Source organism: Falco cherrug, chromosome Z (genome assembly GCF_023634085.1).
Source record: "Falco cherrug isolate bFalChe1 chromosome Z, bFalChe1.pri, whole genome shotgun sequence".
Taxonomy (NCBI): Eukaryota; Metazoa; Chordata; class Aves; order Falconiformes; family Falconidae; genus Falco; species Falco cherrug.
In genome coordinates this window covers 68,144,025-68,167,789 of record NC_073720.1, presented here as the reverse complement: position 1 = coordinate 68,167,789, position 23,765 = coordinate 68,144,025, and the positions used below count along the sequence as shown (strand labels likewise).

The 23,765-nt window shown below is 42.6% G+C and overlaps 1 protein-coding gene across 1 annotated transcript; it reads right to left on the bottom strand.

The window, feature by feature from the left end:
* Window positions 1-12,797: 12,797 nt before the first annotated feature.
* CDO1 (cysteine dioxygenase type 1) lies at window positions 12,798-23,348 on the bottom strand. Its single transcript, XM_055699416.1, has 5 exons — window positions 23,070-23,348; window positions 20,648-20,725; window positions 18,480-18,637; window positions 15,812-15,981; window positions 12,798-13,617 (listed from the first exon to the last, which is right to left on the bottom strand). Exons 1-5 carry the CDS (start codon window positions 23,264-23,266, stop codon window positions 13,588-13,590), a joined length of 633 nt encoding a protein of 210 aa, XP_055555391.1. The 5' UTR covers window positions 23,267-23,348; the 3' UTR covers window positions 12,798-13,587.
* Window positions 23,349-23,765: the final 417 nt, after the last annotated feature.

The window sequence follows — 23,765 nt, the reverse complement described above, 5'->3', positions numbered from 1 at the left end:
CTTTCACCCCAGCAGTAGCTATGGTCAGGTGAGCAAGGCTGCCTTAGAACTTAATCTAAACCCTCATTGCTTCTTTTTGTCCTTTTCCCCATGCCTATCCCAGTTCTGCTTCTAGAACTACCTAGAAGTTTGATCCAGTTTATCCTTCTGGACAGCTTTTTTTCACCTGCACTATGAGAGACAGAGATACACTACACGTAGATATAAACCATCCGTTGACCTGAACTACTTTGAGTTGTCATGTGTACTTATGCTCTGCCAGGCACAGTGGTAAATATTTCCCTAAGGAGCAAAACGAAGTGGAAGAATACTCCAGTGCCTTGTCCAGGAGCAGTGAGTGGAGTCCCTCAGGACACCACAACCTCTGGGTGCTCAAAGCTACCATATATAATAATTCTTATTTCTCTGACTAAGATTTTTGTCTCAGAAACTTCGTAGTAATTCTTCCTTTCCCAAAAAACTTTTTGTATTTTTATCTTCAGACATCGTAAGCTTCTGGTGCAGGACATTTCTTGCTGCATCTTTGACTGGAAACAGAATGAGAAAACTCTGTCTCACCTTCCATTTTTGTGTACCCTGTTGGAATGACACTAAAAGAAATGCTAAAAATATTTGGCCAGTTCAGTTGAAGCCATTCAAACTAATATTACTTTTGGCTGTTTTCAGTTTTTATTATTGTGCAAGATGGTAATTTAAAATATGTTATTGCTAAATTAGTTTAACAGTTCATGTATAAACATGACTAGTTACCATCTAAACAGCTAAAACATCATTTTTCACAAGGTGCCTGGTTAGGGGAATTTCCAATAAGGACTGACGTAATACTTCTGCTTGTGAAACAGACGGGCAGGGTCACCTGTGTCATCCCTGGGCTGCACTGGAAAGATATGTCTTTGTGTCAACGGAGTGGTGTGACCTGTACTCATCATTGATGCAAAACAAAAGTACTGGCAAGTTTGGAGAACTACAGTTGGCAAAGTCAGAAGTTAGCTTTGTGACTTGGGGAAGATGATGGGAAGAGACACCTCATTTTAAACAAGCAAAAGAAAAGAAAAACAAGTTTAAAATAAACAACATTTTTTATGTATCCTCTGCATCTAGAGAAAAGCAAAAGCTAACATATTCTGACTGAAGGCCAAATGCTGAGCCTTGGCTGCAGGTGCTTGGCTCTCATTGTAATCAGCAGGAATTCTATGTGAGTATATCGAAGGTCAGAACTGAAACCTGTTTGAGCTCAGATCAATATAACCACGTGATTTCACCAGGTCTGCCTAAGTGTAATAAAGTAGAACTTAAGTCATCATATCACTGAATAATGCATTTTGTGTTTAAGTAAAGATACACAACTTTATTTAAATAAACATCAGCCCAAGGAAATGAAAGTTGGTGTGAACTGAATTAATGCTTTGCTATACAAAATGTGAAAAGCCCAGCTGTTTATCAGAGTGTAGCTTAATTACTCTGCGTGCAAGACATCAAATCTGAAGGAATAAAAGATGTGCTAAGAAACCAGATGTTAAAGCTACAGAAGAAGCAACAGATGGGTGCTTAAGTCAAGCATATCACCTCAACTACAGTGCAAGCAATCTTTATCCTGAAGTGCTGATGAGGACTGCACTCTTTCAGTTGGATCCAAGAGAAAAGTACACAAACTGTTCTTCAGTCCTTCTGCCACTGAAGAGAGGAGTATTCTCCCTTTCAAGACTTCAACTGTCTTGAATTAGCTTTGCATTGTCTGCTTCATCTGTGCCAGCTGCCATGGCATCAGACTACAATGAGTCTTCTCCTTCCAGAACACCAGTTTCCATTCCACCCACTGTCTTGGCTGTCCCTTGGAAAGCTGACTGTATGAAGTGCAGGCTCTGACACACAGCACGTGTTAAACCCTCAGGCTGTCTGCTCTTAGCATTGCCAGGTGTGAAGTACAGGGCAGTTCTAACCCCGTTCCAGCAGAAGCCATGCACCTACTGTAGCTCTGGTAACACTTTTTGTGCATCTCATGAAGGCAGCCAGGCACCAATTGCTGTGTAAATTTAGTCCTTGAATAAATAATTCTTATTTCCTTGTTTGTAAACAGGCATCTGTACATACAGCTATAGATACAGTTTAGAGTTGGTTAACTGTATACACATAGATACAGTTGGTTGAGTTTAACCACCTGTCCTAAACTGGCACATCTCTCATTGTAATTATTTCTATTTAAAAAAAACTTTTGGCAAAGATTCTTCCTCATTCATTTGGGATGTACTATTCAATTTACAATCGTAGAACAGGAAAAATTACCCCTCAGAACCCTCCTGCTTTGCTTTTCTGTGAATATTCAGTTTAGCAGAGTTTATATATTTAGAAAGTTGAAAATCAGCCCAGCCAAGAGAAGTATAAAATGTTAAATAAATCTAAAGTGTTTGCATGTTATGAAACAGGTTTTAAGTTTCTGTCTTCTCAAGTGAAAGTGGAGATCGTGTATTATGGTGTGACATAATATGTACACTATTTTAAGTGGTATTATGATTTAAAATATTTTACTACTCAAGGAGAAGCACTCAAATCTTAAACAAGCCAGGCTTAGAGTAAGAGCCAGATGTAGTTGTAATGTGATGTCTTCCAGATGCTACTGTGCAACATACCAGCAGAGCATTTCCTGTTGGCTGCTAGGATTTATGTTGCATTTAACCTTGACCTGTTCTGGTAATTTAGGGCATGGTTCCACTGGTCACAGTCATGTGATGATACATCATCAACATGGCACAGCAATGAAGATGTCTACCAGGGCTCCCCCAGAAGGTACTGAGCACTTCGTGCTGACAGCAAATCTGGCTCTTTAATTCTCTCTTCTTGCTTCCTTTAGCCATATACAAACTTTGACAGTTTGGTCTTAGGCATTGAAAGGACTCCCAAGGAAATATCTTGCAGATTATGGTGACTTTCCATTCTGAAAAAATTATTTCTTTGCCATTTCAACATTCTCCTCCTTCTGTGCCCTAATAATAACCTCAGCATCCTACCTATTTGACTTAAAGCAAGAAGCCTTAATGATAGCAAATATGGGGTCCCTAAGGAAAGAGAAACCTCTAATGCACAGAGGTCTGTTAGCCTCGATGTAACCACCACTGACGAGAAGGGAGAGAGGCAAGACAGAGAATCCTGTCAATTTGGTACATTTATTTAGCAGGTTAAAGCCCTAAGATAAGATACAATTTGAAGGTGTCTGAAAATAATACGGTAGAAGAGTAGAAGAATAATCTATACATCTTCCACGCTAGATATGTTGCTTTGCCTATCCATTTAAACTATCCACTCTGTTTTGCCAGAGCTTCTCCACATAATTATGTTCCCTCTTCTGGCTGTAGACAATGGTGCATACAAAACAAGATGAAGACAGTGGGGGAAAGAAACTAGGGTATAAAGTCAGGAAGAAAAAGGAGGCAAAACAAGATGGAAAGAGGAGAAAAGGAGGAAATAAAAATGGATTGTGAGCTAATACTACATTCCTACAGAACCAAGATAGTGAACAATAAGGTACAAATCACTTCAAGACTGCTCTTTAAAATGCCTGGGTTATTTTCACTGCTTTTACTGCTATGAGATATTACTGGTCCGCATCCAGCAAAGACACCCTCCTAACCTGAGAAAACATTCAGCCACACTGAAAGATACAGCTGCACAGTGTTCTTGGTGAGTAGTAACTTACTGAAGTAATGCAAAAAGTGGGGGAAAAAAAGTGTCTAATCGGAACTTTAGGGGAAAAAAATGTGTCTGTGGAAAAAGGTAATTTCCAAGTTGAAAACTAACCAGGATGGAGGCTTGAAATAGTGGAAAACAGAAAACAAATTCCAATGAGATGAGCTAACGTGCTCTGCAATGAAAAGTAGTTAGAAACTAAAGAAAACAAGGGGTTTGGAGCCAGAACATGACAAAAACCACCACAGTCTCACATCCCAGTTAGCCCACACACTTCTGGTGCTAGGGACCTCTTGGAAGAACAGTCTGTCTCCTGTTTGATTGAGGAGATTTCACTGGAATTTATAAATGACAGCTGCCTCTGCTGAAGGGGACCTAACAGGTACTGCACTGGTGCTTCCCTGTCCAAACCCACAACCACAAAACCTCACCATCAGATCATTAGGATAGGGAGAGATCAACACCACTGAATCCAGTTCTAGCTCTGTGGGAGTGAACAGTAAAACTCCAGATTTACTACAAAAGCACTTGTCTGGAAAGGTTTTCTGAACTTAACCATTGTCTTATTTTGCAAGTTTCCTGTAAATCACATGTTATTGCCTTCTTCTGTTTTTTGGGGGGAGTAGGTTGGGGGTGGTGGGGTGTGTGTGACTGGTATTACTCTTCTATAAAAGAACCCCAGCTCCATCAGAAACCTTCCTGTAAACCAGAAGATTGCCATCTTAGACATAACTTAGACATACATTTCTTCTGAGTTGAAATTCTGTGTGCGCTCATTGTCTCCAGGCACAGAAAGGCTGTATGTGTTTGAAATTTGTCCACCCTTCCTAATTGTGCTAGCTGGTCTAATGATCAGAAGGTAATGATCTCTGGGGTCTCTGGAAGATAATAGGTCTCTGGGGCATTATTCTTACTAATTTATGAATTATAAAAATTAGTTACAAGGCCCATCTTATCTCAAAGACCCCCCATCATGATCATCTGTAAGTTGGTTACCTTCCTTGTGGCTCATTGGGAAATGCAGTGCCAAAGGATGAGTACATGGAAACTACTGACAAATCTGGAAAAGCTAGTGGTAACCTGAGAAGCTACCTGAGGAATAACCTGAAGGAACTTGAGAAGGCAGCTAGCCTGTGAGGTCCTGTGTCTACACACCGGTAGCTAGTAAGAAATCTGTGCTTAGGAGAAATGCCAACAGAGCTGCAGCATCCCAAAAGTATTTAAGAGCCCAGTGCATACCCCAGAACAGTGGTCCAGTGAGTGTGCTGCAGCAGATCTCTATTAATAAGCAAAAAAGAACAAACCTGATATACCCATGATTCATTCAAATGAGATGGCAACGCTGGCTCCTATAACCCATGATGTCCCCACCCTTGTAGACAAGGCCATGTACTTTGGCCCCTAATAGGAACTTCATGTACTTACTAAACAAAAATCTCTTCTCAGCATTATTAATGTTTGGTATAAGCTATTTGCATCACAATAACATGGGTAGTAATAACATTGAGAAATCAGCACTGCTTTTAACTGCTAAGTCATTGCCCTTTCACCAATCAATAATTCCAGATATTTTCCAAGGGAACATTTTCCCCAGAGTCCTCAAGTAAATCTTACATGGGGAGATCTTACGTGATCTTAGGAAGAAGAGACTGTGAATTGATTGAAGACTTCTATAAAAAATTCATTTGAGATCTGGTTTGTGTAGGCAACTCTGGTCTCAGAATCTCATGATTACTGCCACTAGGACTGCTTGGTCCAAGTTCTTTATCTTCCCTTCTTTGCTGCATGATTCCTCAGGCATGGCTATTTAAATTCTGTTTATTTGAACATGGAATCAGTTCCATGAACCCAGAGTGTGGGGTACTATGCAGGTACATCTGTGTGCTAACTTAACGTGCTGCTGCTTTTCACTAGTGCCATGAGAAAGAGCAAGCTGAAACTGCTTCAGGCCACTGTATTTCTTTAACAACAAGGTTAGATCATCCATGTAGAGAGTTAAAGCAACTGCCAGCAGTTCCAAGTTGTCATGTCAGTGAGTAGACTTAGTACAACACCAAAATGTCTTCTTTCTTCCCATCCTAAATCTGAAGGAAGTAGCTGACAGTTGAAGTGGTTGCTGCTTCACTGTTCATTGAATGTGACCTGACTGCCATGTTTTCCACCTTGCACCAAGGACAGCCAAAAGTATGTTTAGCTCCTCATGAACTTGGGATTTACCGCTCCAAATCTAGCAAATCTGGCACACAATTTCAGAGTGTCTTAATATGAAAAGATGCAGGCTGTCGTGGCTCAGAAGCAGCTTCAGCCTGCTATGAGGCTCCAGCCTTTGGAAAATGGATGGGCAGGGAGATAGCTGAGGTAGCAACTGCTTGGCCTGTCCATTTTAAATCACTGGTGTGTCTTGGTCCTCTTTGTTCCCCACTGAACCGTACAGATGTCTTCACGCAGTTAACCCCAGGGAGCTTGAGCCTATGGCAAACCCTGAACTTTGGAATCTATCTGTCATACAGTATAGCTGGCTTTCAACAGAGGTTGCAAGCCCAAGCTAGCGGTACTGTGGGCATGCAGTCATTTGCAATCGCTTGGGTTTTTTTTAAGTGACAGGGAGATATCCCTTACAGCTATTAAAATAATAGAGAGAAGCAACTGTTTCAAAGAAATTACTTTGAACTGAGGTAAGCATTTAACTTTGTAGTGACTCTGTGACTCACTCATTCACTTGGGATCCTCTTACTAGCTGCTCTGCAGATGGAAATAAGGGAATTCCAAAGGCAAGTCAATATTTGGGTATTGTTTTGTTTAGAACTAACTGGTTTCCAAAACCCCACCTTTATTTTAGTACGAGTCTATGGAAACAATTTTCCGCTTGTTTTGAATCATTTTCCGTTCTGTGGAAAAGACCTGCACAAGTGTTTGGGAATTTCTGATTATGAAAGATGCTTTTATGGAATGTTATGATGGTGTCTTCAGAGTCAAAGACTACAACAAAATACCTAGTGTTATTTCCTTTGGGAGTGGGCTTTCCCTGCAAATGAGCATTTGGTATTTCTAGGTCTTAGTTCAACCTTTCAGTCTTACAATAGAAGTGCAGGGTAACTCAATTATAGATGCTCTATATGAACAATTAATGGCCCTATATTTTAGCTCTCCACAGAAGATCATATGTTTTTAGGTAGCAACAGAAATACAGACTACCCAATTGTATTGGGAACTAGCAACAGGTTTGAAATACTTTTGTAGAGCTATCTGCCCTGTCTAACAGAAGGTCACCAATTTCACTGTGCCTAAATTCCCTTGTTATTAAAGAATTTAATGCTATTGACCTGCCATAGGCTTGATACCACAGGAATAAATATTTTTAGGATCTCAGATGCTGCAGCAGTTGAGGCTATACAAGTTACTTAGGCATAATTTATGTCATTTTGTGTATGAGAGTCTAGTTCTCTAATACCTGTAACACACTTCCACAATTCTTGGAGGAATGGCACTAGTGCTATCACATTGCATGTAACAAGGCAACAATAATTTACTTTCTTGTACGTTATGCATTTCATTTTCATTGAGAACCTGGAGTACTTTTCCTGCCTGGTTTAAGAAAAGTTTACAACTGGAATATTACACTGCTCTGCAAAATGTCCTAACCACTGCGCTAACAAAAATTCTAAGTTTGAGGAGTCTTCAGGTGACTTTAGCTGTTTTTTCAAGTGCTTTGTGCCAAGAAAGCAGGGGCCAGAATTCAAACCATACATCTTAACCCGAGGGGTTTATTTTTCCAAGATATCAGAACCCCAAAGTAGGTACAACAGATGAAAGGACCTCCTTAATCTGAGTTTAAGTTGCAATGAAGCAATGAAGCAATGAAGTGCAAAAGCAGAGGTGTGATATTTCTTTTAACTGATGCAACGATGTAGGAAGAGACTCTTCTGCTCACACTTGCCTTTTGTCCAGAGACTAATTCTGAATACTCCTGGCCAACATGAAGCACTAGATGTTAAAGCTTTTCTCAAGCAGTGCCTTTTCACTCATAAGTGACCCTGTTCAGGGAGGGCCACCATCTGAAGTCTCACGTAATAAACGTAACCAGAATTAAGCACGCAGTCCTAGTAAAGGCTTAAAATAAGAACCATTGTTTCAACCAATGTAAAACATTGTAAAAGTCAGTTGACAACAGCATCAATATTCCAACCTATAAAGATCTAGCCCAAAAAGGTGATAAGGCTTCCTCCAGCCACTGAGTTTAAACAGGACTATTTTGCACACTTTGTTTGAAGTAAGCTTTCATAAATGCTATTTTCTTCCCTAAGAATATGTTCAGTAAATACTCGCATACCAGCAATCCCAGGCCCATTCAGAGCCCTAGCTGTAACAGAGGAATACCTATATGCCACAGGTCTGAGTGCCTCCCAGTAGGCTATTCAATGTTCCAGTGAAAGGTTCAGACCATGGCTTCTATAACAGTATGTAACCAGACCTCAAATGAACTTGGTCTTTGCAGTAGCAACAGACCTTCAGCATTTACAGAGTAGTTCTCTAATCTCTAGAGCTATTTCTGCTCCTCAGGATTGACTGTCCTTATGCTTAGGGCATGCACTTCTCAGGGCACATCCTCTAAGTGAGAGATCAACAGGATGTCTCTGCATCTAGCGCCAAGCACTTACACAGCTGTTTTGCAATCCTCTTCAGGGCAAAACTTTGTACCTGCCTGCAGATAGAAACAAGGGAAGAAACATTTTTCAGCATGCTTATTTGATCAGAGTGCTCACTGTAAACATGTCATACGTTGCAGAGGCATCTTTTTCAGCGAGGGAGAGAAGAGGAAGTTCATTTTTCTGGCTACTGCTCTCATGGGTTCCTAAGTCTGTGACTTACAAACAAAATACAACCCTTTGCATTCATGGTGTGATTTGAAAGGCACTCAAAAAGATACTGAGTGTCTAAAAGAAGAGAACAGTATGTAGCTGTCTTTTGGAGCAGAAGTTTTGCTTTCTGGTCAGGGAACATGTTTTTGCTCATGGTAGATTTGCAATTCATGTGGATCTCATGGAAACCAGCCAGATCAGAATAGCATGTGCCACACAATCCTCTTATGTTGTTTCTCTAATTATTATGAATTAAGGAAGCAGGCTAATGAAGTTTCATGCCCTAAGAAATACATTAATTCACATTTTATCATCATGTTTTAAAACGTTCTTCACCACTGCTGGCCATAGGTCAGCCAGTTAGCTAAACTAAACCTGGGAGAGCACAGGGTCCTGAAAGACTATAAATCTAAAACCAAGAGCAGAATGGGCATGAAAAATAAACCAGGGCATGAGCCATTGAACAAATATACACTTTATCTTTGTAGTTCATAAAAGGATTTTTTTTTGCCTGCTGGGAAGTGAAGTGCAAATAGAGTTGCTGTTAACATTACGTGTTCCTCTGAACCTACAATGGGACAGGAAGGAAGCACACCTCAGCTATCAAGAAGTCAGGCTTTAAGAGAAAATAATGTACTCATCTGCCTGTACCAAAGGTTTTTAGTGAATTTTAGAGTAAAAGTGAAGAGGAAACAGGTCTGGAAAAGACATAAGATGTTTCATTATTGATCAAAAAAGCCCAGACATTTCTTGTGTAGCATGCAGGAATGATCGATTAGGTTAGAAGAGTTTGTCTATTCCTATTTTGGGGGCCATTCAACCCTGAAGATATACAGTGTAATGTACCCACTGGATTCAAAGATTCAAAATCTAATTATTGAATAAGGCTTCGTATGAGATACAAGTGTCAAAACTAGTCTTGAAGGCCTGCACAATTAGTCCATGGTGGGTTTGCTTCCTTTACCAGCCAGAAAGGCTGGGGCTACTGTCTATCCCCAGAACACAAGATGCTCTGACATTTAAGGACAGCAATATCTTTCACAAGCTACACCAGCAAGAGCAGAATATATGGTATTGTTCAAAATTACTGAGCTTCATGTTGTTCTGCTTGTCTCTGCAAACCAAGTCACTGTAGGCAGGTCACCTCTTTTAACCTTGGGAAGGCTATATTCTTGCAACACAGCTTTCTCTTAGCCATGATAGGAGTGTGAAAAAATAACCGTAAGGATTAGCTAGTGAATAGCACATCTTGTATCTTTGTGGTCTTGGGAAAAAATCTTTGTAGTGGAAGCAGGGTTACATATAGGGTGGATTTTGATTCTGCTGTGTTCCTCTATACATCAACAACAGAAGAAGATGAATAATGCTCAAACATTACTAAGTGTCACGCAGCATTAAGGAACAAATTGAACTAGTTTGGCTCTGCTAAGATTTTGTAATGAGTTAGACAAAAAGTAACTCTAGGCTCAATTACCCACAAGAACATTAAGAAATTGTGTTTACACAGCAAGAAACCCTGTCTGAGCCACAATTCCTGTTCGTGCCTCCAGAGCTCCCACATCTCAGCATGGGGAGAAAAAGAGCTACTCACCTGCTGGCTAGACATAGGTGAAAACCCTCAGAACATGTCCTGAGTTTCTGTGCATCTAGTCCTCATCAGCCACAGACAGACAGATGTGGATAGCATTTCCATTCCCAGAGAAGTCCCTGTTGTTAGCTTTTCCCTTGCATATGGCATATGCTTTCCCAGCAACTGTTCGCTACAAAGCCTTCCCACGTAAAACGTGTCTTTGATAAAAAACTTCTCTTCTCACAAAATTTCTGGTAATGACTCTCCAAAACAAAACCAAAACCACTAAACTCTTGCAATTTGCTCAATACATGTAAATATTGCACTTCACTCCACTCCTGGCATTAGTTTGCCTCCCGGTGTCTTTCTGTTGAAGCTTCTTCACTGAAATCTTAGTGAATGCACCGAGTCATAGTTAGTCTGAGTTCCTCCTGGTGTTGACAGCCTGAATGATTTATTAGTATTAATGGTTTAGGCAGTATCTCTTACCACTTAAAGACCTTAGCTGTAATGCAAGCAAGTGTTAAACTCTTCAATTTACAGTGGCACTGCTCAATAGCACCTTCCCAGAGGAAAGGATATGAAGCACAAAACATGTTCATTGCCACTGAAAGCTAACTGTCACCCACAGCATATTTCTACCTCACCAGCTGGCCAGTTAGCAGTACTCCAAAGCTCAAGTACTCTTATATGTTAGGTTTAGCCTGTTCAGCCATGATAATGTGCAAATACCATTTTGTTTTCACTGGTTTCTATGTTTTAAACCAGCACAGGTTTTATGAACATATTTGTGTAAGTGAAAAAGTGACTCTATTTCTTGTTATAGTGCTTGGTATTTATTAAATATTCTTTCAGTGGGTATTAGCTATAGGCTTGTGCTGTACAGAGCATAAGACACACAGCTAGTGCTTGGGAAGGAGCAAATGTAGCAGTTGTGGTATGTGTTCTAAGGACTCTGGACCCAATTCATAATTTGTCTTGAGGATTCCTGTATTTGTGGCCTTTTTGTTGTATATGCTACCCCCTTACGTTTCTGGTATGGTGGACGTAAGTACCTGGTAAGTACCTTGTTCTGAAACACTGGAATTCCTGTATTATTCTATGCAATGTATGATACCATGTTTGCTGTGGCTAAACAGTGTTTGGGAAACCTATTTTCTGCTGTATTTGCTCTGCATCACTTGCTAGGCACGTCATGTGCGTGGCTAACTGGAGTACTGCCTGAGTTTCTATACCAATGGATCTGGGTACAGCTAGCTGCTGTCATCACTGCTGTGCTTCTTGGCTGTCTCTCCAATCTTTCCAGTTCCCATGACCTGACAACCTGTCATCTACAAGCTATTGGGTTTGTTCGTTAATTTTACCTGGTAAGCAAAAGTGTGATGAATATGCAACATTTGAAGTTAGTTAAGTAAAACTGCTCATTTCCTGTGAGAAGGGGGAGGAGGGAAAGAGGCAACAGATGCAAGCAGAAATACAAGACATTTTGTTTAAACATGAGGCTTCTTTGCTGTGAGAGTGGTCAAACACTGGAAGAATTTGCCCAGTGTCTGTGGTGCCTCCATCCTTGGAGATAAGCAAAATCTACCTGGATGTAGTCCTGAGCTACCTGCTGTAGGTGACTCTGCATGACTGGGCAGCTGGACTGCCATCCTTAGCTCCTCTTTGGTCCTGTGATACTCTCACCACAACTTGAGCCATGCCAAATTAAGATGCTCAAGCCCAGCATCTAGCTTGACAAGATTTTTCAGGAATTGGTTCATAGTTAATGAGAAAGAGACATACTAAACACTGGGGTATACTGGACCCCAAGAAAAGCACAAGGGATTCTTTATGCCTGCAGTTTCATTGTTCCTAATGCTTCTTCCAGTTTTGGGCTACACACTCGCTTGACCCCTCCTTGGCACAGCCTCTAGGCCCACCTCATGCAGACAGTCCCCACTTAACTGCTGATGCTTATCCCTGTACTTTTGCCTTTAGGCCTGCTTTATCTTTTCATTTTTCTTCTCCTTCCATGCCCCTTTCCCTGCTCCCCACCGCCCCCCCCCAAAAAAAAAAAAAAAAAAAAAAAAGAAAAGAAATATTTGCAAAGCACCCACTGCTTTTGCACTGCCTTTCAAGGAGTAATTGCAGCCCAAGGGCACAGGTTCACTTAAGAACTGCTACACTTCTCAAACATTTTTTGAAAATTTGACACAGCCTCCTTGCAAACAGGATCTCATTAAGTATTTTCTGGGCTTGTCAACACCGGGAGAAGTATGTGACTCATCTAAAAAGGATACTGTTAAAACAAACTGCTGCCTGTCACCTAGGAGAGTAGAAGACTTGCTACACGTAATCTGCTGGGTCTTATGTTACTAGCTGCATTAAATGAATGGGATAAGCTTAGCGCGGCAGCTTTGCAGATTTTGTTATGTTTAATTAGAAGTAACTTTTCTCAAGATGGTTCTTTCCTTGTAACTAAATCTGGAGGATAAAACTAAGCATCAGCGAACTCGATGGCAGAACTCCCACCAACTTAATTGGGATCAGGATTCTTCGCATGTTTCAAATACTTTCAACCTTTTAAAGCCTTTTCTAATAGTGTATTGCTTGGAAAAGACTTAGATGTTCATGAGGAATGTGCATTTTGGTAAAGTGTGATGAATATTTCAGTCACCAGCAGAAAAAGGCTGAAAACTTTGAAATCTGTGCACAAATCCAGTTTTATTTCAGTTACGTTCTTCAGTAGCTATACAGAATACTTTGGAAACTGGACATTAGCTGAATTAAGTATGATTAGTCATATTAAAAACCCAAATCTCTGCCCAATCAGTTTTTAAAATCATTGTGCATGAAGCATTTCACTGCTCCTATGTTAAACAAGATTTGACAAATTAAATTGTAAAAAACAAAAAGTAAAAAAAAAGCACAAAACTATCAAAATGGCCTAGAGCATTAAAACCTAAAAGACTTAATTAGAAAAAAAAAAAAAAAAAAAAAAAAAAAAAAAAAAAAGAAGCCCCTAAAAGACTTAATTGGAAAAAAGAAGAAGTTAGTTGTATCTTTATGTACTACCTATAGGTACAAGTGACTGGAAGCTGAGAAGTTTATATAGTTATTAATTACATTGAAAGCATACATACACATAGGCCTATTAAGTAGTGTCAAATGATGTTTAAAAACCCTATTTCTGATATTCGCAGTGTGGTATCAGAAGTGGAATTAAAAGGAGGCTAGAATCAGAAAACAAACTACTTAATTCTGACAGGAGCCTAAGAAAGGCATCTAACCTCTGAAGTAGTTTATGGCACTGGTTAGCTTAGTGTCCCATAATCGGCATTCACTCAGGGGAACTGTGGGTGGCCTGGAAGCTGCCCTAGTGTACTCCTATGTACAAGGTATAGAAACATAGTTGGCTGTTGGCCTTAGCCATGCACGTCTTCCGTCCCTGGTTAAACATTCAGCAGGTCTTACACAAACACATGCTGGTGCTTCTCAGTTGTTCTCCTGCGGCACTGCTGTTGCCTACAAGGAAAGAGAAGAGGTTGCCGTTTTAAAGAAAGGGACAGTCACCACCTGCTTCATGTTCTCAGCATGGACTTTTATTCCTCGAGTAGCTCAGCACCTTACAAAACTTAGTGCGTTTATTCTCAGTACTCCTTGCCAGGGTTTGATAGAGGGCACGGTGCACCTGACAAAATAACCCTGTCCACTAGCTCTGTGTGACCACGGACAAGCCTGCAGCAGAAGGGACAACTGAGGAGTACTTCCTCTTTCAGCCCATCTTCTCTCCCCAGTACTCTGCTTTACTTCGTTTTGACAGAAATGCTTGAAAGTCCAGCTTGGAAGACAGGTTGCAAAAAGAAACCACTTCTCCCAGCAAAATTCTTGGCAGCAGGAACTGATGACACCCAAGACAAAATTGGTTTTCTTACATCAGTATTCTCATAGTTTGTACCTGAACTGTGTAAATAGTTATTTTGAGTAACTTGGAAGTCCTTGGATATACTACATACTGTTTTACTTATTAGGCCTACTTAACATTATGTATTTACTGGAGAGTTAGTTAATCTAGGCTTAATCATGGCCAGAAGCCACTAGGGATTCAGCTGTGTGTTTTACCTGCAGAAAAAATTAAGAAAAAGAGCTTTGAATGAGCATTGAATGAGCTTTAGCTAGGCAGATCTCCTCACTCACAAAAGATACACAAGTATACTTTACATTACTCTTTTGGTATTTTTAACTTATAGCTTTCTTTCTTCCTACATCCTTTTGAGATCTGGCAAGCAAAAGAAAGATTGATTATCCAGCATGCTTTCCAGAAATCCTCACTAAGACCAGGAGGTTTTTGTGGTGTGAAGTCATTTCAGGCAGCTGGATGGCCCAGGCTTGCTACCACTTTCCCCCTTAGTGGAATTCCATTTACAGGAAATCATGAAAGAGACCCAATGATTGCAATTTACCTCTCTCCTGTAAGCCAGATCCTGTTTCCCACAAAAGGTAGAAACACTGCCAGATGGTTACAGATCAAGAGTAGGAAAACAGTCCACGCTAAAACATTTAGCCTCACTTGTTATCTTACATACTTCATATTCAATAAACACTTAAAACAAAAAGAAAGCAAGCAAACGCTGAACTCTTGTGCAAATTTTTTTCAACATTTTTCCATGTTAATTTTCCTTTAAAAGCTGAACTATAAATTTGAGTTCCCTTTCTCAAGGGCCTTTCAAATCTGGGAAGGTCAAAGTTTGTGTTTCAGCTGTTTGGTAAAGTTGTAATCATGTAATATGACAAGCTTCAAAGAAATAATTTACATGGTACTTGTTGATTATATAAAACTTTAACTAGGTCTTACTAAGGGCTCACTCCAGGAAACCCCTAAGCACTGAATTTCTGGCTTCAGTGAAAGGTGAAAGTGTTCTGTATCTAACAAAACCAAAGTCTTTGAACCTCTGTGGCTGAACATCAAGAATCTGTCTTTTCTCCCTGTATAAGTAGTTATGCTTCCCAATGCATGGACGAGTGCTAAAAGGAATCCTGTTAAAGTCTCCCAGATGTCCTAGCTTGGTTCCCCAAAGCTGATCTTAAGATTTTTTTCCTATTCAAATAAAATCTCATGCCATTGCTCAAGAATGCAGGCATCAGCCAACCAGCCTACTCTCACTCTCGGAGTAAGTCTTTCTGTGTCAAAGTTTTCATTTAAATAATTAAATTTATTGAAAAATTCTTTACAGTAAGCTAGAAGATTTAAAACAACTGACCTGAAACGTGGTGCTTTTGGGCAGAACAGTTTAGGCAGGAAACGTTTTACACATGGCTGAAGTTGGCCAAAACAATGTAGCTGCTTCACAGTTTTCCATTGACTAGGTTGCATTCACCATCATTTGCTGCCTGAACACACCTAGCTAGTAGCAAAATTTTCTTTAATCCTCCTCTCTACTCGGAACTGATCTCCTACTGATGAAGGGTAGGCAAGCTACAAAGCAAGGAACTCCATGCAAGGGAAGTGTGAATTGACAGCTCAAGCAGTATTTGGAAACAGGTTTGATGCTGGTCCTAGACAGGGATGACCTGGGGGAGGCAGGGCTGCTGGACCATGCACCCGTCCCAGGGCACTGGTGCTCTGCCCAGAACAGGCAAGAGGGCAGCACCTTGTACCTGTCCCCGCAGGGGCTCAGAGCCTGGGGCCAGGAGGGGAAGCGTGCCATCTTGTACTTACACAGAGAGTCCTTTCTCCAAACTGGCTGTAGAAGGTCATCTTGACTTTGTGCTTGTGTCCAGTCCGCTGATCAAAGGTGTTACAGCTGTCGAAGGGTGGGCTGTACAAATGCAGGCTAACAGCAGATTCTGTGTGGCTTATGTTCTCCACACGGTGCAGGCCAATGGAGTCTACACCACCAAGGGCATGAAATGAGAGGTTGCATTAGCGGGAAGATTTAATGATATTTCAGATGCCTGGAAAAATGCTTTCTAAACTAAAACTCATGAGCAAGGCGGTTAGGCACACCCGCACTGTTACGGGCAACAAGGAACCTGATACAAGGAATGTGACTGCTGATCTCTAGCACAGATTCCTACATACACTAGAAATTCAAAATATGTTATTGCCTTCCACACTTCATGTAACTTCTGGATTATCTGCCACAGGATGAAGGACAATATAAATCCAAAGAAACTTAAGGAAGCCTCTGCTGTCAGTAATTTTCTAGCCATCATTCCCAAGAGATTTCAAGGTTATTTACTTTCCTAGGAGATGCTGTTGTAATTGATGCTCCAGAAGCAGGAAGATTTCTGTTTCTAAAAATTAGAAAGATATTTTTCAGGGAAAAAGTTTCTGTATTGCTAATTCTTAGCCCAGTACACAAGGATATCAGTCACATTAAGTGTCAGCTATGTGTATTTGGGCCATGGACTTACAGACAGAGGTGTAGTTGTCTTCAACTGCAGGCATCCGTCTCCTAATTAATCCTTCCAGTTTATTAGTTTGGAGAACAGGCTTTTCATTTGTCTGCTCGTTTGACTAAGGTGACAAATTAGCAGTGACTGGCATACTTCCAACCTCAACTGAACACTAAGCATAACTGAACATGTAATAAAACAAAGCACTGTCTGTTGTGTGGTTACCAATGAAGTAACGGCATTTTCTGTGGTGATACAGAAATCAAACTCTTATGTGAAAACGTAAGGTATGAAGAATCTAATCCTCAAAACAAACCATTTCCATTCTACACTAAACTGGAGTTTTTGAGTTACTTAAGAGACCTTGAATTTAAATTTATGACCCTGCTGTAAAAACAACTCAGGCCTTTGTACTTGAATAAATATATTATATAATACGTAGGCCTGTATTGTGCAACGTAGGCACGATACCCTCAGAATGATTACACTCTTAACCCTGATACATTTGAAGTGTAAGCCCTAAGCATTGTTAACATAGTTTACCTAGTTGGAGGACATAGGGGAAAACAGTCTTAAATCTGTGCTCATCTAAGGGGAGACTCAAATAAACAGTGTTTATTTAAAAATAAAGTACAAGAGCAACCAAGAAGCATGCAATAGAAAGATGAAAGTCATTCACTATTGAAATAGGGCAATCACACTGTCAGTGTTTTCCTTCTACTTGTTTTATCTGTTTCTTTTAAACAAAAACATCTGTTATGAAACATGGCAGAGATCCAAACTGCCTCACAGAACTGGATACCAAATTCATTTAAGACAATCAAGGAAGCTTCGGACCAGATGCATGCAGGGTGCAATTGCTTGCATCGGAAAGGATCGCATAGGTAGGAAAACCTGACAGAGTCTGCTCCCATGCCAGGGACATGGACTCTCATCAGCAGACATGCCAAGCTCCTTCTTGCACTTCCTGTCATATGAATTTTTTGTTTTTACTTGATGTGGTGTACCTTCAACAGAGAGCTGCAGAGCACTAGTTTTCCTTCCCCAATGCCCTTGCCCTGGCTTCATCCATAACCCAACATGAGGCTCCCTCCAACTGGGGAGCTCCCCAGCTCAGCCTCACAAGGTGTGTGCTCCAGTTTTTAACTCATCACACGAAAGGCAGATGGCCCCCTTCTTTGATGCTTTGCCTTTGTTCTGCTGAACTCATTGCTGTTCACCATGATGTGCAGCGTCTTTCAAAGCATCAGAATACGTTACACCCAGCTGGCCACTCCAGGATGGCCTCCAGTCTAGCACAAGGTGGTGACAGTTACAGATACATGTCATGGCATGGATTTAGGTACCTAGAGAGCCTTACTGGTGGAGACTTAGATGTCTCACAGCATCTATGGAGTTAGACAAGTTTTTTGTAGATTGGGTAGACCTGAGCATCTCAATTCCACTGACACTGCACTTCAGCATGACAGTCTTTTGCTGATGTGGACATGTAGCACTGAGGGTTGGGGCCTCTGCTCCTAGCCGGTCAATTTATTCCATAGACAGCTTTTACATTTTTGACCTAGGTCTTCCATGACTAACCAAAATGATTGTTTCTCTGAAAAAAAAATAATCAAGGTGAGTAAGCTATCTAGACTTTGATTCTCTTGTTTCTCACAAAATACTATTCAAGGTCTATGTTTACAAGCAATTTCAGATAGTCATTAGGGACACGATGCTGAAGGCTGCTTGGTCTAGAGGACATACCCGGCATATTTAAGCATCTAGCAATTGCTGCAATGTCTTAAGGGTGAGTTAAAAGGACTTTTGTATGCTTGTTTGTTTCACTGAATCTAAATACAGATTTATGCACAATCTAGAGAGCCACGTTCTTTAGCTGTGTGTATAGCCATTACTGTTAAAGGTAGGAGACTAGAAAGGCCATGAACTCTTCTGTAAGGAGTAAGACTTATGGATGGGTAGTTGCCAAAACAAGTTTAATAGCTTACCATTAATGTAGGCACATTGATTTTCCCTCAAAACTCGTTCTGATTTCTTAGTCATTTCACCATTCCCCTTTTTCTCAGGCCACTCGAACAGAGTCTCCTTTAGATTTCCCTGGAGGATCTTCATAAAGCAGTGTGAGTCAGTGTGATCATGGATGCTGCTATATATGTAAAAAGAATAACCAAACTCAGTCCGATATACATGTTAACTTCAGTACAGCAAACAGGACAGGTGGCATAGCATATTGTACCTGGACATAGCCACAGAATGAAATGGTATTGCACATGGGTCATGCACAAAAGTCTGTGGAAAAAAACGTTCACAGTGACAAAGGTATGCCTACTTAAAACTGCTACTTTAGAAATGTATTGAGATGAGTTCACATACAGCAGGACTTGGAGAAGAGTCAGATATTGATCAGCCTATGACTTTGCCACAGAGGAATACAAAGGTAGTCTAGAGGAGGACAGAAAAATTCTTCATAATGCAAAAACTCTCGTGGGCTAAGAAACAAAATTACAGCTTCCACAGTGACCCCAGGCAGAGGCTGATAGAAACTTGCAAGTATACCTGATATTTGCAGATCCTCCATGCTCACTCTGGAAACATGGGAGAAATGAGTTACTTCTGCATAATTTCTGCGGTCTCTTTACTGCTGTGGTGCACTGACATTTGTTGAAGAAAAAATGCCATACCTCTCAGTCTGACAGTACTAAGTACAACCAGCTACAGTAAACTGTTAACTTCACTAGTTTGGCAACACATGGACAAAACAGCAGGATCTGGTATGAATTGTCTGCTTGCTTTATCTGTCTCCTTCCTCCAAAGTACATTTTAATTGCTACATTTGGAGACATGTGGGCTAGATATGCAGCTTAGTTTTGGTTTTGGTTTGTTTTAAGTAGAGAACTAACTGTTTTAGAAGCCAATGGGATTAGGACAAAGGGAGAGCTCTCCACACATTGGAGGCAAGGGAGTAGGAGGAATATGACCCCCCCTGGAAATACAGTGCTAATGAGTTTCAATCAAAAACATGGTACTTGTGTGTTACTGTTTTCAGTATTTCAGTAAACAAATGCCAGGGTTTCTTACAAACTGAGATGCCAAGAGCCCAGAGCTTGCTTCAGGCACAGAACAGTTCACAAATGCCACGTTGTCACGCTCCTTCCACAAGCCACGAGAACAATCTGATCCTCCTCATGTAGGAAGCAAAAACAACTTGTGGTCTCAGTCTAGCTCTAGCAAATGCTCATCCAACTCAAACACAGTTTGACATAAATTACAGGCTTTGTGGGAATAGCCTGGAAGGCGCAGAGGTGGTGGGCTCACTTCTTATATCCTTCAGAGGATAACGTCACAGCATCCCCTAGAGACTATTGTAAGTGTTCAATTGCACATTCAATTGAAACAAACAAAACCCCACTTCAACATCTCCTTAGGTTTTCTATTTAAATGAAATAATAATTATTCAAAACCTGCAAGTTTTGTTATTCCATATTTTGTTTTAGCCAACATTTTGTAAAAGACTCTCCAAAGGATAGATCCTGCCCTCACTTTTGTGGGGACTACACAACCCAGTGTTCTGTCTGTGTACAGAATTCAGGAGGTAACATCAGCTGTGAGGTCTGTTTTGAGGGAAGAGATAGGATGCATGAACCTAAAGAAAGACAAGTACTGCTGGGAAGGGGCTCCCTCCTCAGCCTGCAGTCCTAACCCAAACCTAACTATTCTCATCTTGTCACAGAGGCGGGATTTAAACACCATGAGAGAACAAAGACTATTTAAATGGCACCAAGTCCTGCTTCTGCAACACATGTTGCAGGGGTCTGCTATACGGGTCAGGCTGAACAGGGTCTTGTCAGCCTGTCCTGCCCACAGGACTCACTGTATCTCTAGGATTAAAAACCTCCTCTGACAGAAGGGAAGCTTAGATTTGGTAGAAAAACAGCATTTTTAAAAGAGTGCTCTAAAAATGTCCATGAGGTACAAACTTGCAAAAGATAAAGCAAATATTCAGGACTGCTATACCAACAGGAGTTCTGCACTGTTTAGTTTCCAGATACTTTCTGATAGCTCACATAAGGCTGATTATTTTTCTCTTTATGTGTGACAGTGAAAGATACAGTCGCTTTATAGCTGCTTAATAAAACCATAGCCCTTGGATACAAACCTGCCATGCCCTTCACCCCAGCACAAGATCATCAAGTTGAACTTTCCATTTCCATTGTCCACAAGATTTCTTGTATACCTGAAATACAAAGTGTTTTCTTTATACTGTACTGATATGCCTATAAAAGACAAAATTATACAAACATGTTTAAGAAGGAAGCTTGCGACATACAAAAATTATTTTTCTTCTTTTTCTTGAAAGCCAAGTTTTACTTGGGGGACAAAAAAAAAATGTATTTTCAACTTTTTTTGTAAGAGTTATTTTTCTGGGGAAAAAAATTGGATATATTTAATATTTTATAATAATTGCTTTTGAATTATATAGCCTATCAGAGTTTGGAACTGTGAGTCTGAGACCAGAATGGTACACAGGATCAAATCAAAATAGTTGTTGAATGAAATCACTTCAGCAGCTGGCTTATAATTAGAAACAGAGGACTGCAATGAAACAAGAAAAATACATGGTTACATTCTTCTGCAGCTCCTTTTCAGATAGTGTTGGCTTTTCTTCTATTACACAGCACTCATTTGTACAAAGCCAAAGAAACAAAGACTTAAGATGTCAGGCTTTCCATACACGGTCCTCCTCCTCTGTTCCTGAAAGTTCTGTGTCTTGTACTGCAGCATTCGTGTGAGGATAAACCACCTGTGCAGTAATTTCTGTCAGCATCTACTTCTAAACAAAGTTTATCAGAGCAAAATTTCTTAAAAAGATCTTTTCACATGCTAACTTATAGCTGGCACAGAATAAACTTGCTTCTAAAGGCTTTATATCAATATGAATGTTCTAGACTGTGATTTGTTCTCAGGGCTGGAAATAATAGCTCTAATAGCAACATCTTACATTTGTTTCCTGGCACACTCCTGCAAGCATTCCCTGAGCTGCTGATCAAGTCGTTCTATTGAAAAGGTCACTAGAGTGGACTGTGATTTTGCTCTATACGTTTCTTTCCGTGGTGGGGCTCTTCTGATGCGGGGCTGGTGCTTCTAGCTGTTACAGTGCAAGTAACGCAGTGGGACCTTTCCATTTCATTTTAGCTGTAGTCATGACTATTCGCACTTTACTTGGCTAAGTAAAGCAAACACTTACGCCAGTGACAGGATGCCTCACTGGTGCCTAAGAGATGCAAGCAGGGACACACAGAAGGTGCACTGATGTCGACTGAATGTTTTTTAATTAGTTTCCCCATAAGACCACTACTCTGTTTTAGTCAAGATAGGATGCTCATAATAAATAACTTTCAAAGCATCTATATACTGTCTCTCACTGCATTCAAAATTTGTGCGTACATTACGTAGACATATTTTTCCTATGATGACAGAACTTAAGCAATCAATGCTGGCATTTGACTGAACATTTCAATGGCTGTTATTTCTGTACAGCAGGTCTGGCTGGCCAAAAAAAGCTCACCAAAAAAAACAAACCAACGAAAAAGGCTGCCATGCATACTTCCAATGTTAGCACATTTTGTTTTTCCAATTCTTAGTTTCCTATGTTCTGTTACTAATTTTGTGATTTGCTCTGAAAGGGGGGAATAGCCAACGTTAGGTGAAAGGAGGCTAAAAAAAGTCAAGCTGGAATGATGCTTTCATGATAGCAAGGTTAAAAGGAAAACTCCTGGGGTTGGAATTTTTTCTTTGCTCGTTGTTTTAAAGGACGTGCTCAAATAAAATGCATTTATATTGAAATTGAAGGCACGGAAGCCAGAAATGACAGGAATAAATGAGTTGTTAGCGAAGCAGGAGCGACTAAAAGGTATTTTCCTTCCTCCCGGCAAACAGCAAAAAGCCTCGCCCGGCACAACGCCGGGGGAGGAAGGGACCGAAGCGTGGCGGGCAGGCGGCTCCCGACGTGCCGGCGAGGCCGGGCACACCCGCACCAGCCCCGCCGCAGGTTCGCTCCCGCCCGGCACGCCGCGCAGCCCGGCGGAGCGGCTGCTGCTGCCGGCCGCCCTCCCTGGGCGCCCCCGCCACACACGCGTTAAAACGCCGTCCCGGCTGCTGCAGCGCGTCCTGGCCCCTCCGCCGGTTACTCGGGCGGGCCGCAGCGGCGCCCGCCCCGGCGCCCTCCCGGCCGCGCTGCGCGGGGCCGGCCCGAGGGACCGCAGCCGCGGGCAGCGCCGGAGCCCAGCGCGGGGCCGCCGCCCGCCCGTGCCCGCCGGTGCCGCCATTGGCCGCCACCGCCCCGCCTGCTCCCCGCCCCCGCCCGGCCCCGCCGCGGGGCACCGCGGTGTCGCCCCGCGGGCCTTTGCCCTTCGGCTCCCTCGGGGCGCCGCCGGAGGGGCTGCCGGCCGGGGCGGCACGGGGGGGCGTCCGCCCGGCGGTTCCCCCGCTCCCGGTCAGCAGCTCTGCCCCGCCGCCGGCCCCGCTCGCACGGCTGCGGGGCGCAGCGCAGGGGGTCCCCGCTCCGGCTTGCTCGGTACCTGTACTGGTCGAATTTGGCGTACTGCAGCCACTCCTCGGGGTTGCTCTCGTACGACTCCATCAGCGCCTGCACTTCCTCCACGCTGACTTTGTCCTCCGCGAATATCCGATGGAGAATGCGGACCAGCTCCTCCAGGCTCCGCGCCTTCCACGTCTCCGTCTGAGCCGGCTGCTCCGTCATCGCCGGCTGCTCCATCGCCGCCAGCCGCTGCCCCCGGCCGGCCCCCGCCGCCTCCCTTTATGCGCCGGGAGGCACGGCGGGAGCCTACCACCGCCCCGGCGGGCGGAGGGGCCGGGCGGCCGCGGCGGGCGGGCCCGCGGCCAGCCGTGCCCGTCCCCGGGAGCGGGGCCACCGACCCCGGCGGGCGGGGGCAGCGGGGCCGGCTGCGAGGGCGCGCCTCGCACCGCCCGCCCCTGCCAGCCCCGCCGGCGAGCCGCCGCGCTGCGGGGCGGGTCTGGCTCCGGCGCCTCGGGCTGGCAGCCGGCGTTCGGCTCTCCGGTACCCCCGGCGGAGCGAGCACGAGGGGAGCAGCGGCCGCCGCTGCCGGGCGGGAAGCGCCTCTCCCGGCAGCAGTCTCCGCGCAGCTCTCCCCCTCCCTGCCAGGCCTGTGTGCGCATCTCCATCCCCTTCGGACGAGGTCTGCGGCTGTCTCCCTGTCGTCGTGTGCTCGCAGGTGTTACTTTGAGCCTGGCCT